The sequence below is a fragment of the Anguilla anguilla genome, chromosome 5 (assembly GCF_013347855.1).
Source record: "Anguilla anguilla isolate fAngAng1 chromosome 5, fAngAng1.pri, whole genome shotgun sequence".
Classification (NCBI taxonomy): Eukaryota; Metazoa; Chordata; class Actinopteri; order Anguilliformes; family Anguillidae; genus Anguilla; species Anguilla anguilla.
In genome coordinates this window covers 60,142,125-60,155,491 of record NC_049205.1, presented here as the reverse complement: position 1 = coordinate 60,155,491, position 13,367 = coordinate 60,142,125, and the positions used below count along the sequence as shown (strand labels likewise).

At 53.1% G+C, this 13,367-nt stretch overlaps 1 protein-coding gene across 1 annotated transcript in view; it reads right to left on the bottom strand.

The window, feature by feature from the left end:
- Positions 1-13,367, bottom strand: part of hydin (HYDIN axonemal central pair apparatus protein) — a 157,122-nt gene that overhangs the window by 114,705 nt on the left and 29,050 nt on the right. Inside the window, exons 8-9 of the mRNA XM_035419534.1 lie at positions 3,735-3,936; positions 2,466-2,649 (exon numbers count right to left, since the gene is read on the bottom strand). Of these exons, the coding sequence (XP_035275425.1) occupies positions 2,466-2,649; positions 3,735-3,936 (386 nt within the window). The remainder of the gene's footprint in view (positions 1-2,465; positions 2,650-3,734; positions 3,937-13,367) is intronic.

Below are 13,367 nucleotides of genomic sequence, written 5' to 3'. Positions count from 1 at the left end.
GTGTGTCTGAGGACTGTGTGTCTTTATGAAGACTGTGTGTCTTTATAAGGACTGTGTGTCTTTATGAGGACTGTGCATCCCTGTGACGACCATGTGTCTTTATAAGGATAGTGTGTCTGTGAGGACTGTGTGTCTTTATAAGGATAGTGTGTCTGTGAGGACTGTGTGTCTTTATAAGGATAGTGTGTCTGTGAGGACTGTGTCAACCTCACTCACACACACTCAGTCTCATATGCACAAATGCACACTCAAAAGCAGTCACACAAACACATTCAGACACACATGCAGTCTTGCCGACACACACACACACACACACACACGCAAACACACACACACACGCAAACACAATGCAGAAAGATGTAAAATTACGCACGGCCATGTCACCCATGCCCAACTATCTTGCTGCCTATCAGCACGCACAGGTATAATGGCGCTTTTAAAAGGGAAAAATAAGGTTTGTGAAGACAGGAAAAAGGGCCTGCTGAGGCTGGCTGGCTGGCTGGGCGGCCTGCAAACCAGCGACAGGGCTGTCGGGCGAGAGAATTAAACACAGACATCACTTTTCAATCCTTTCCTCCAAAGAGGGGTGAGGGGGGGGCGTGCTTTATTTCACCCGGAGGGGCGGGGGGAAGGGGGGGGGGCTGCTTTATTTCACCCGGAGGGGCGGGGGGGGGGGGGGGGGGGGTTCACGGTGTGCTGAGCTCGGCTTTTCGGCACGGCTGAATTAACCGGCCGAAACCGGCACTGATCCGTCACCGTCACTCGGCCCCGAGCGACGGCACAAATCACAGCGAGGGATTCTGGGACGCCGCGGTCAGGGGTGGACGGACTCAGCGCTGGCGCGAGCACAGAGGGAGGCCGAGGGGCGTCCGTTAAATACCCAACCTGCCACCTAACCATCGCCTGATTTAATTGGCTGAAAATTGTGGTGGGCGTTCTGGCGCAAAATGGCTGCCGTGCATCGCCCAGGAGGGTGCTACACATTGGCGGTGGGCGAGGTGAGTTCCCCTTCATCACCGTAAAGCACTCTGAGTGTCTGGAAAAGTGCGACATAAGTGCGATGTTTCATTAATTCATTTCACTGCTGCTGTAAAGCAGTAGATTTAATACCCTCCTCAGTCTCCGCCACGTTTCCACGGTGACTTCATTACCATCGTCGGCCATTTTCTAACTTACACCTGCAAAGATACTCCAAAAAAAACAAATGACAGTATTTATTTTACCACGTGGACAGTTATCGTTATGACCACATCGGTCTTCACCAGCAGGTTCATTAAGTTCGGATGAAGACTGATGTGGGTCGAAACATCGGTAAACATGGTAAAACAAATACTATTATTTGCTTTTATTTTGAAGCATCAAGTGAGTGAGCGAGAACTCTTAATGTGTTCCTGTGTCCCAGCACCTTACGCAGGTTTTCTGGGTGTGCGTTTGCTTTCTCGGTCACCCCAACTAAGAGCAGCAAGAGTGAGAGAGAGAGAGAGACCGGAGACCTGAGTGTTCATCTGCCTGCCGTCCAATCACAGAGCAGGGATGCGTTAACCAAAGCAATTCAGCAGAACTACCTTGCTGAAGGACACAGGAGCGGCGATCCACCTGAAACGCGCAATAAGGCTGAGATTTATGGCCCTTCGCTCCGTGAGCGCTCGTGATCAGATGGCCTTCAGGTCAGGGCCATCAGTCATGGGGCCGTGCGCCGTATCCCTGACGCATTACATCACAATCGCTGAGCGCGCGCGCTACGGCCCACAGCCCGCTGACTGAAGAGGAGAACATCAGGGTTAGCCTCAGGAACATCAGGGTTAGACTCAGGAACATCATGGCTAGCCTCAGGGTTAGCCTCAGGAAGATCAGGGTTAGCCTGAGGAATATCAGGGTTGGCCTCAGGAATATCAGGGTTGGCCTCAGGAACATCAGGGTTGGCCTCAGGAATATCAGGGTTGGCCTCAGGAATATCAGGGTTGGCCTCAGGAACATCAGGGTTGGCCTCAGGAATATCAGGGTTGGCCTCAGGAACATCAGGGTTGGCCTCAGGAACATCAGGGTTGGCCTCAGGAATATCAGGGTTGGCCTCAGGAACATCAGGGTTAGCCTCAGGAATATCAGGGTTGGCCTCAGGAACATCAGGGTTGGCCTCAGGAATATCAGGGTTAGTATACTGCACTATATTTCAGTATATTGCCCTATATTTCAGTATAGTGCAGTATATTTCAGTATAGTGCAGTGTACTGCAGTATATTTCAGTATAGTGCCGTGTACTGCAGTATATTTCAGTATAGTGCAATATATTAAAGCCCTGTAATGAAAGGCTGAGAGGGACAGGGCTCCTCCCCTGTGGGGTGACAGTAACAGCACGCGATGGTTCTGTGAAGCCCCCGGGGGGGAGGGGGGGGGTGTCCCATGGCGGGGGTAGAGGGGTGTCCCATGGCGATAGAGGGCCCAGGCGCGGGAGAGCGCGCGCGTACCAGGGGCTCGAGGGCGATGTGCTCGTCCCAGAAGGGGGGCGTGGCGTCCCGCAGCTGGCGGCGGCGCTCCTGGAAGGTGCGGGACAGCAGGGAGAGGCGGTCCCGCAGGGTGGGGTCCGCCCCGCACTCCGACAGGAACTGGTCCATCTCATCCTCCTCCTCCTTCTGCAGCTCCGAGCACAACCTGGGACAGGGGGGGAGGGGGGGGGCAAAGAGAGTGAGGAGGGGGAGGGGGAAGGGAGGGAGAGAGGGGCAGAGAGAGAGGGAGGGAGACAGAGAGAGGGAGGGGAGAGGAGGAGGAGAGAGGAGAGAGGGAGGGAGAGAGAGAGAAGGGGGCGAAAGAGAGGGAGAGAGGTAGGGAGGAAGGGGGCAGAGAGAGTGAGAGGGGTGAGAGAGGGGAAGGAGAGAGGGAGAAAGAGAGGGAGGGAGGAGGAAAAGGGAGAGAGGGGGAGAGGGGAAAGGAGAGGGAAAGCAAGTGAGAGAGGAGGGGAGAGATGGAAAGAGTGGGAGATGGGGAAGAAAGTAAAAGGTATAGGGGGAGTGAGAAGGAGAGGAAAAAACAGGAAAAGGGAGTGAGAGAAAGGTAGGAAGTGAATGGAGAGAGAAAATGAGTATAAGCAACATTTACCCAAAGTTTATTTGACAACAAAAAAGTCCATCTTGATTTGAATTTGACAACAAAAGAAAAAAAGCAGAACCAAAACCAAAACCAGAACAGAATGCATCTATGTTCAGTCAGTTTAATTGACTAGTTCTAAAAAATATGTTTGGGAAGGTTCAATAGGAACAGCATAACTGTCTGCTGCTGCATATTTTCACACAACAGCATAAACACATTTCAACCAGGAAAAACCATTAGATGAAACTGAACGGAATTTTATGGTGACTCTGCCAGAGGAGAGAGAGATGAGCCAGCTGGGCAGGAACATTGGGGTGGGGAATCCAGCTCCCCGAAAATCTGGCAGTAGGTCCCCGTTCCACCAGCCCATCCGTCTGCGGCTGATTAACGGGCTACTCCGTAGCGGAGATCGGGCCTGACAGACTGCCGATTCGTCCAGCCACAGAACAGCCAGAGGGTATCCACCAATGACCATCGGCGTTGTTCAACTGGTTGCTAACAAAACCGTTTTTGATTGATGGAACTCAGTCCCATTTTTTTTGTGAGAACATGTCACAGCCAAAACCTTCATGAAGGAACATCGTGAAGCTAGGATTGAGCTCCATGAATCAACCCCTCCCCGTCCACCCCACCACCCCCCCCCACCTCACCTCAGTTTCTGCTGGGCCTCCTCTTCCTCAGTGGCCTGGCTCTTCCACTGGTAGTGGATGATGACATCGCTCCGGTTCACTATGGCGACCGTGCGCTGGTTGGCCAGGGAGACGAAGGTCCGCTCCACGATGACGGAGTTCCTGTCCAGCCGCACGTTGACGTCGGTGGCGCCTCCGTACAGGCTGATGTAGACGTCTTCGCCTGCGGGTCGGAACAAAGACCGGTGAGAGGAGAAAACCAGACTGGTTAGGCCCACTGGGCCACAGTGGGCCCGGTTAGGGTTTTCGATTAGATTTGGCTCTGAAGCAGGGGCTTTCCACCTTTTCATATCCAGGGACCCCCACGCTGACCCAAAGGCATCCAGGGTACCCCCCATGAAGTGAAAAAGGGTTATATGGGCTATGATAGAAGGTTTTCTACTGTTCGCAGATGGGGGAGGGGGTTTTGAGATAATGGTTTTGGGCCGGGGGGATTCTATCGGTGCATGTACCAGCTGGTACCAACAGTTGGTACCTACAGCACCTTCAAAGACCCCAACAACCACAACCCACTTCCCATGTGTATGTCCCAGCAGTATTGGTATGTTTTATACCCACATCCATAACTATTCACAAGAACAGGGCCAAAGCCAATGAACCAGGGTGAAGTGCGAGAGGCAACTTCAGTACCGCCAATGGCCACCCAGGTGGCGCTGCTGGGTTAGTTAACCTCACCCCGGCAGCTGCAGTCTCACCCTTCACGGCTAATGAACTTCCCAGGGACCCGGACATCCCTGCGCGTCCGATCATTCCCACCGGAATGCCCAACGGCACGACAATAACAAGTGCTAAGTAAGCAGGGGCACACACACACACACACACACACACAGACACACACACACAGACACACAGACACACAGACACACAGACACACACACACACACACACACACACACACACACCCAGAGACACACACACACACACACACACACCCAGAGACACACACACACACACACAGACACAGACACATACACACACACACACCCAGACACACACACACCCAGAGACACACACACACACACACAGACACACACCCAGACACACACACACAGACACACACACACACACAGAGACACACACAGAGACACACAGACACACACACACAGAGACACACACACAGAGACACACACACACACACACACACACGCACACCCACACACACACACACTTGCAAACCAGTCGTCACAGCACGAACCCCACCCAGCTCTTTGGGTGTGCTTCAGCTCGTTGGCCGTATTCAAAGCAGAGAGGACCTCGTTTGATCCCCCCCTGGGAAGCCTGGCGACCATGACAACAAAACCCAGCGTGAAATGCTATTCAAAATAACGCCTTCGTTTGCACCCGCCACGCCAGGCAGCAGCGTATCGGCAGGCTTTACAGAGAAGCAAATAACCTAAGCATCGGGTAAATGGCCCCGCCTCCATGGCAACGACACGGCCTAGCGACTCCCGCCGTTTCTCGCCCTCGCCCCCCCCCCCCCCCCGTTTCGTGAGTCTCACCTGCGCCAGCCACTTTTCTTACCCATAATCCCATGCAAAAACCGAGAGTGTGAATCCAACCGTTGCGAATGGCCCCCCCGGCCCCCTCTGGGAGGAAAGAAAAAAAAAAAAAAAAAGACCCCAGTGCACTGAAAACAAAAACTAATTCAAAATAAAGATTTGGAGATTGGGTGGTGGGGGACTGCTGTGGGGCGGAAAGGGGGGGGGGGGGTTCTGCTTCCCTGACGCCCTGAAGGTTATCGCTGCATTTTAAACAGCGGGGGCCGTCCCATATCGCCTTGCCTCCCCCCCCCCCACCCCCCCACCCCCCCAGGTCTGTCCATGGCGTACAGGTCGCTACAGTCCCATTAACCGGCCAGCGAACCTGCCTGCCGTCAGCGCGCCTGCCCAGCTCCGTCGCCCGTATCTCCCTGCCACATCGCCGCGGTAACCGCACCCCCCCCCAACCCCCACCGCCCGCCCCAACACAAACACATTCATCATCACATTCATCAGCTCCTTGTACACACGCCCGCGCGTGCTGCCACTGAAAAATACACTCCAGAGAGTCGCTTGTAAAAGAATAAATGATCTATTGTTTACTGGTTTAAAAAAAAAAAAAAAAAAAAAAACACAAGACACAAATGAAATAAATAAGTGGGAAACGACGGCGGTTTGGGGAGCTGCAGAGTCCTGCCGGAGCCCCGGTGAGAACATCTCGCTCCGCGCCGCGCCGCGCCGCGTGATAAATAATGCAACGTCGGCTGTTTTGCGCCCAGAGACAATTTAATGGGTCTGAATAAATACTGTTTGCGTTCGGTGATAACCACGCTCACCCGCAGCTGTGTACCAGCGGCTGTGTACCAGCGGCTGTGCAGAGACAGCGGGCGCATACATCCTCACGCGCTGAGCAGGGAGACACCGCAGAGACAGACAGAGACAGCGTGTACAGAGAGGAGCCACAGGGACAGAGAGAGACAGACAGAGACAGCGTGTACAGGGAGGAGCCACAGAGACAGAGAGAGACAGACAGAGACAGCGTGTACAGGGAGGAGCTACAGAGACAGAGAGACAGACAGAGACAGCGTGTACAGGGAGGAGCCACAGAGACAGAGAGAGACAGACAGAGACAGCGTGTACAGGGAGACGCCACAGAGACAGACAGAGACAGCGTATACAGGGAGGAGCCACAGGGACAGAGAGAGAGAGACAGACAGAGACAGCATGTACAGGGAGGAGCCACAGAGACAGAGAGAGACAGACAAAGACAGCGTGTACAGGGAGGAGCCACAGGGACAGACAGAGACAGCATGTACAGGGAGGAGCCACAGAGACAGCGTGTACAGGGGCTGTGCAGTGACAGCAGGTGCATACATCCTCACACGCTGAGCGGGAAGGAGCCACAGAGACAGAGTGTACAGGCGGCACCTGCACACACCATCCCAGTTCCCTAACCACTGTAGCACACTGCTGACCCTCTCCTCTCTCCATCTTTCTCTCTCCATCCTGTTCTTTTCCCTTCACCATCATTTCATCACCATTCCTTCAGCCCCCTCCATCCTGCCCATCCCTCTTTCTTTTTCCTGCTATTCTCCTTCCTCCATCCCTCCTTTCCCCATCTCTCATGCTGTGTTGGCCTTCGTCTCTCACAGGGAGCTGTCAGCAGGTCTCCCTAACAAAGGAAGATCACCCCGCTCCGCATCCACAGCCACGACGAGCGGAACACAGTGCAGTAACGTGATTGGTCCGGGGCAGGGGCTGGAAACAGGAAGTCCACTGCCAGGCGTTTATGGGATTATCCAGCTGAGCCTCATCCAGGGCCCATAGCCCTCAGACAGGCGCTAACCTCTCTGGCCTTAACCACAGTGAACTGCCTGCAGGAGAAGCACACGGCACAATTCTCAGCGTCCGTTCAACCCTCAGCAGTTCACATACGAGTCCATTAGGGACCAAATTTACTCCATTAGAGTTAAAATCAATCCGTCAAGAGTTCAACTGACACCGAGCACGTGTACCTCCAAGCCTCAGTACAGCTGTCAGAATACCAATTCTTTCATTCTTATTTTCTTCTTCATGTCATGAATATACAGCCATGGAAAACAAGCCACAAAAAAAAAAAAATAATAAACGGTTTCGCTAAAATCTATAGGCATCACTTCCCGGACTTTAGCAGTTGGCTCGTTTAGCGAAGAGACCGTGACAGACGCAGGTCTTATTTGCACCACGTGTTCGCGGAAAGCTCCGTACCCATCCAGCCTGCCAGGCACATCAAACGCAGCCTCATTATCCGCCATCTGAAAAAGCGTCGCGTTCGTTTCGCATGTAAATTCCAGCCAAGACCGAGGACGCTATGACAGGTAGCTGCCATCCAGCTAATTGCGTCTTAACAGCCATTTTGTAAGCTAGTTAGCCCAGTGCAGTGCATTCATAAATTTGCTATATAAATACAACGCAAGGCATCTATGCTGAATAAAACAGCGTATTTTATGTTAAACATCCTGTATCCCCCTTTTTTTCCGACAACACTATAAAAATGAAGGAATGAACATGTTTTATAAAATGTGATTATATTTCAGCACCGGGAGCAAAACTAGCGCATCTGTCGCTATCCAAACACACTTCCTGCCGCCTGTCCCGCGCATGCATTTTTAATTGCCCGTTTTTTTTTTAGACACCTCCCCCAACAGAGCCACAGAGGACAGGATGTGATGCGTACAGTGGGGGGGGGGGGGGGGGGGGGACGTGGAGTTTTATCCAGCAAGAAGAAGAGAAGGAAAAAAAGAATGAATTTGCTGTCGATGGGGAGGCTGAACGTGCCCACAGAGACAGAGGCCGAGTCTCGTCACCTTGGAGCCCGCACCCTTTCTGCCTCTAGGGGGAGATGTTGACACATTATTTAACGCGCGTTTATTCAGTATTTACGCCACCTCGAGCTCATATTAATGACAAGCTCCAGTGTACACATTTCAATATCAAACGCTTTAAAAATCGCATTTTCAACGCGCACTTTTTGTGAAAAGGCACCGAGCGTCCCCTGGCTCCTTGGAGTAAATCCCCACCCTCCCCCCCCCCGCCCTCTCCTCTCTCCCCCCCCCCCTCCCACCACACACCTCCCCCCCCGCTGTTCATAAACTCCGTACTTCTTCTCCCCACACTCTCCAGCTCCTTATCTTAATCTGCACCTCCTCCCACGGCTCGGCTCTCCTCCCCCCTCGCTCACACCATCCGTACGAGGAGCCTCCTCTCCGATCCAGTTCTTCGCCAGTGGGGGAGAAGCGCAGAGGGGTTTTTTTTGGGGGGCATTTGGGGTTTTGGGTATTTTGATAAATTAACTGCAGGACAGGCATTGGAGCAGCTGAAGCACAAAGCACTTCAGCGAGGTCACAGTGAATAAAGTAAGTTTAATTACATAAAGGAGGGATTTGCATGATTTTCGGGTAAGGTGCTGCCCACAGGCCGGGGGGGGGGGGGGGGGGGGGACTCAGGAAGCACCGGTACCAAAGGGGACTCCTCTGTGGAAGCAAATTCGGCAATTTTATACAGATACCTGCTGACTGCGAGTTACAGTCCTGATGACGATGTAAAATGGAGGGGCAACGTCCTCCTTAGACAGGGCAGAAACAAAAAGTTCAACTATTTACATTTTTATTGGGGCATAATACGAGTAAGTGTCCTGGCCGACAAAAACATGTTGCAGTGCAACCATTTTCAAAAATATTATGAATTTCATCTGTTCTAATGTCCCTTGTCATGCAGGCTTCATGCAGCACAGTAGGATACACGGCTCCTGAGGTTAAGTCTAGAGACTTCATGTCTCCTACAGGGGACAATAATTGCCTGGCCTTAGGAGGATATCGTCTCAAGCCTTTATGAGCTAATGGCGTGCGGCGGCACGATGCTGAATCCTGCAGGGTGACTCACGCATAATTGGAAACAGTGTCACCCAGGGAGGGCGGTCATTAGCTCAACAGTGACACCTCTGGTGGATCGAGGGCCTGCGGCCTGCCTGCGCTGTGCAGTACAGGCCCCTGGCGCGGTGACAAGCTTGACGCGCTCGCTCGCCCTCTGGATTTAACGAGCCAATCACAGAGCTGCCGACTGTTCTCCAAGCTGAGGAGGAAATGAAGATCAGTCCCCCACAATGCACCTCTGGGTCAGAACGTCGCCGCTCTACCCAGCGCCCGATTGTCCTCCCATTTGTGAACTCCCCATCCTCTCTTCCGCACAGAGGGCTGGGTCTGACCAGATCATCACTGCCACTTCCTGCAGCAGCTGAGCATTTCCCAAAATCCTTTCCACCTGCCACCACACCCCGGGAGGGCGCCCCCTTCCCCATGACGCCCTCTCTGCCCTCAACTCTACACCCCCCCCCCCCCCCCCCAAAATTTAGTAACAATCACTAATTGATCATACAGGCAAATGCTTCATCTTGAATTCTAAATCACCCCACGACCCGCCACCCCCCAGCCCCGCCCCCGTTTCCCGAAAACAAAACTGAAAAAAAAACAAAACAAAAAAAAAAAGCCTGACAGCGCTGTAATTCACAACGTGCGGTGATCGATACGCAGTGTGCTGCTGAGGACCTCTGAATAAAAAAAAAGGTTTAAGAGGGACATCAGCTTCCGGACAGCGAAGACGGGGGGGTTTCAACGGGATCTCAGCTCCCTCCCCGAAAATGCAAATGAGCGCTTTATCAGACCGTAGAGCTCCTGCCAGCGCGCCGCTCGCCCCCTACCCCCCCCCCCCCCGCCACCTCACGGACGCAGTGGCATGAGCCGTACTGCGGAGAGAGCGCCCGGCCAAAAAAAGAGAGACCCCGCACCACTCACACTAGAGAGAGAGAGAGAGAGAGAGAGCTTTCCCCTCATTAATTATTAACTCAATGACTGTCTTCAACGAGGGGGGTTTTTAAACACGTAGGGCAGACCAGGAAGTACGCAGCTCATTCCAGAGCCAAAAAAGAACCAAAATGGCCGACTCTGAGGAATGAGTCCCTGGTAAAATCTTCTGAAGGACGGTCTCAGGTGATGAAGACAATGGTGTGTGTGTGTGTGTGTGTGTGTGAGACTGCACTAATTGAGAAGTTCCAGGGACGAAGTGAACCCAGAGTTAACGAGTTCACGAAGTCGTGCCGTCCCATCAGACACCAGGGCTTCCTCTGAGATGGAGACACGTTGCAAAAGCAAAACATTTACGCGCGCTCGACTCTCCCGTCGAAACCGAACTTCGCGGGCGTGTGGGCGCCGCTTCTTAACGAGCTGTTGTTTGCGGAGGCGGCCACAGTCGCACCTGCCGAAAAATCGCCGCGGGAGACCGGGAGGAACCTTCCCGTGATCCCGCCCGTCACTCAACCCGGGGGGCCTGACCGCGACGGAGCCGGCCGGCCGCCGGTAGCCAGGGAGACGCGCGACGGCTGGGCCAATGGGAGCCTCCGGCCTTTTTGAAGCCGTCTGACTGGGCTGGGAGCAGGTGCGGTTGTCATCCTAAAAAAAACGCAGGTCCCTTTCTCCTTTTCCCCCCCGTGTCCTCACTTAAAAAAAGCAGCAGCCCCTTTCTCCTCCTCCACCGTGCCCTCGCCAGAGGCCATCGCCTGGGGCCACCTGCAGCAAAGCCCCATGGGTAAGTTGTCAGAGTCCTCACCCCCCCCCCCCTCCCCCTCATCCCCCCCCCCCCCCCCCCGAGACTGGGTTTGTTTCAGGGCGTGCTCCTCTGTCCCACTGCTGTTGTTTTTCTCACTCCAATTATGCAAAGAAAACACTCTTACTGCAGCACTTGGGCTCACGTCTAACAAGAGCTGGAGCCGGAACAGGGAGGGAGAGACACACACAAGCCTGCCGTGCAGAAGCACGCGTGTACATACATCTCTATCTACACGATTTAGGGTAGAATTGCAGAAGGCTAAATCAACTTTACTGGCTCCGCTGCAGCTCAAATGTGAGTGAATTATGGAGCACAACTGCAAATTAAAAGGGATGAGTGGAGATGGAACAACGGGCATCATTTTCACAGCTTCCCAAAAAGTGCGCAAAGCATTTTGAGCAATATCAACGAGCATCTTGAATATTCATAAAATTAAATATTTTGGAGCTTTGTCACCAGGCAGCCCTGGAAATGGTAGCGCCATTCAACTCAATCACTGGACGCGGTGAGCGAGGCCTCCCCCAGTGTAACGGCACTACCTGCATGCCTCCACCAGATGGCGATACATCGTAAAAAACAAACAAAAAAAAAAAAACAGGGATTCGCCATAGTCAGTGAGACGGCCTTGCGCAGCACGTCTGTCTTAAATCTCATTTTAAAATGCAAGCCCCCGCCTCCGATGTATTGATTGAAGCCAGAGAAGGGAAGCAGAGGTGATTAGATGTGTTAGAGGTTTTGGATGTGGATCAAGGAGAGGATAGAGCCATCACCCCCCACGACGGGCTGCGGCAGGGGAGCCAGCCATCCGCAAAGACAAAATGACTGATCAGCTACATCACTCGCAGACCAGCTACATCACTCACAGACCAGCTACATCACTCACAGACCGGCTACATCACTCACAGACCAGCTACATCCCTCACAGACCAGCTACATCACTCACAGACCGGCAACATCACTCACAGACCGGCTACATCCCTCACAGACCAGCTACATCTCTCACAGTCCAGCTACATCACTCACAGACCAGCTACATCCCTCACAGACCAGCTACATCTCTCACAGTCCAGCTACATCACTCACAGACCAGCTACATCACTCACAGACCAGCTACATCACTCACAGACCAGCTACATCCCTCACAGACCAGCTACATCAGTCACAGACCAGCTACATCACTCACAGACCAGCAACATCACTCACAGACCAGCTGCATCACTCACAGACCAGCTACATCACTCACAGACCAGCTACATCTCTCACAGACCAGCGACATCCCTCACAGACCGGCTACATCCCTCACAGACCGGCTACATCCCTCACAGACCGGCTACTTCACTCACAGACCAGCTACATCCCTCACAGACCAGCTACATCCCTCACAGACGGGCTACATCCCTCACAGACCAGCTACATCACTCACAGACCAGCTACATCTCTCACAGACCAGCGACATCCCTCACAGACCGGCTACATCCCTCACAGACCGGCTACATCCCTCACAGACCGGCTACATCCCTCACAGACCGGCTACTTCACTCACAGACCAGCTACATCCCTCACAGACCAGCTACATCCCTCACAGACCGGCTACATCACTCACAGACCAGCTACATCACTCACAGACCAGCTACATCACTCACAGACCAGCTACATTTACTGTATGTATTTCATGCCAATAAAGCAAATTGAATTGAATTGAATTGAGAGAGAGAGAGAGAGAGAGAGAGAGAGAATGAGACCTAAGGCTATCCAGATAGCAAGTGACCCAGATCTGAGTCCAGCCCAGCGGTGCTGACTTCAGGCCACGACTGGCCCAGACCCGGCCCGGAGTCTCTTGCTATCTGGGTAAGGCTTGGTGTGAGGAGTCTATCATGCAGGCTAACCCACACACTCAGCAGAACCAAACGCACTGAGGAGCAGTCGGCTGTAAGTAGAGAAAGACCCCCTGGGCAGCAGACCATGTAAACCCAGTGAGCAGCAGAGTACCATGCAGAAGAGAAAGGCCACTGACAACATTTCAGACATTATTATTACAACACATTATCCTGCACAACAAAAAAAATACATAAATCATTGGCTTGAGCAAACAAATTAGGGAGATTGAGCGACTGTAGGGGGGAGTGAGAGTAAAAAAAAAGAAAAGAGAGGAAAGAGAGATGAGAGAGAGAAAGAGAGCAGGCAGAGGAATGAGAGAGAGTTTTGCTTTGTGGACGCAGCGCTGAGGAGACGCTCTCTGTTTCTGTGTAAAGCTGCTCCAGGCGGCTGTTTGGCTGTGGAGAACCTCCCTGCCGGGGGCTGTGAGAACAGAGGAGCCTGCTGCTAACCTGGAACAGGGATCCGCCCGCCGCCCTGCTCCTGTCCCAGGACTTCACTCGCACACACACTCACACACACACACTCTCTCACTCGCACACACACTCACACACTCTCACACACACTCTCTCTCACACACACACACACACTCACACACACA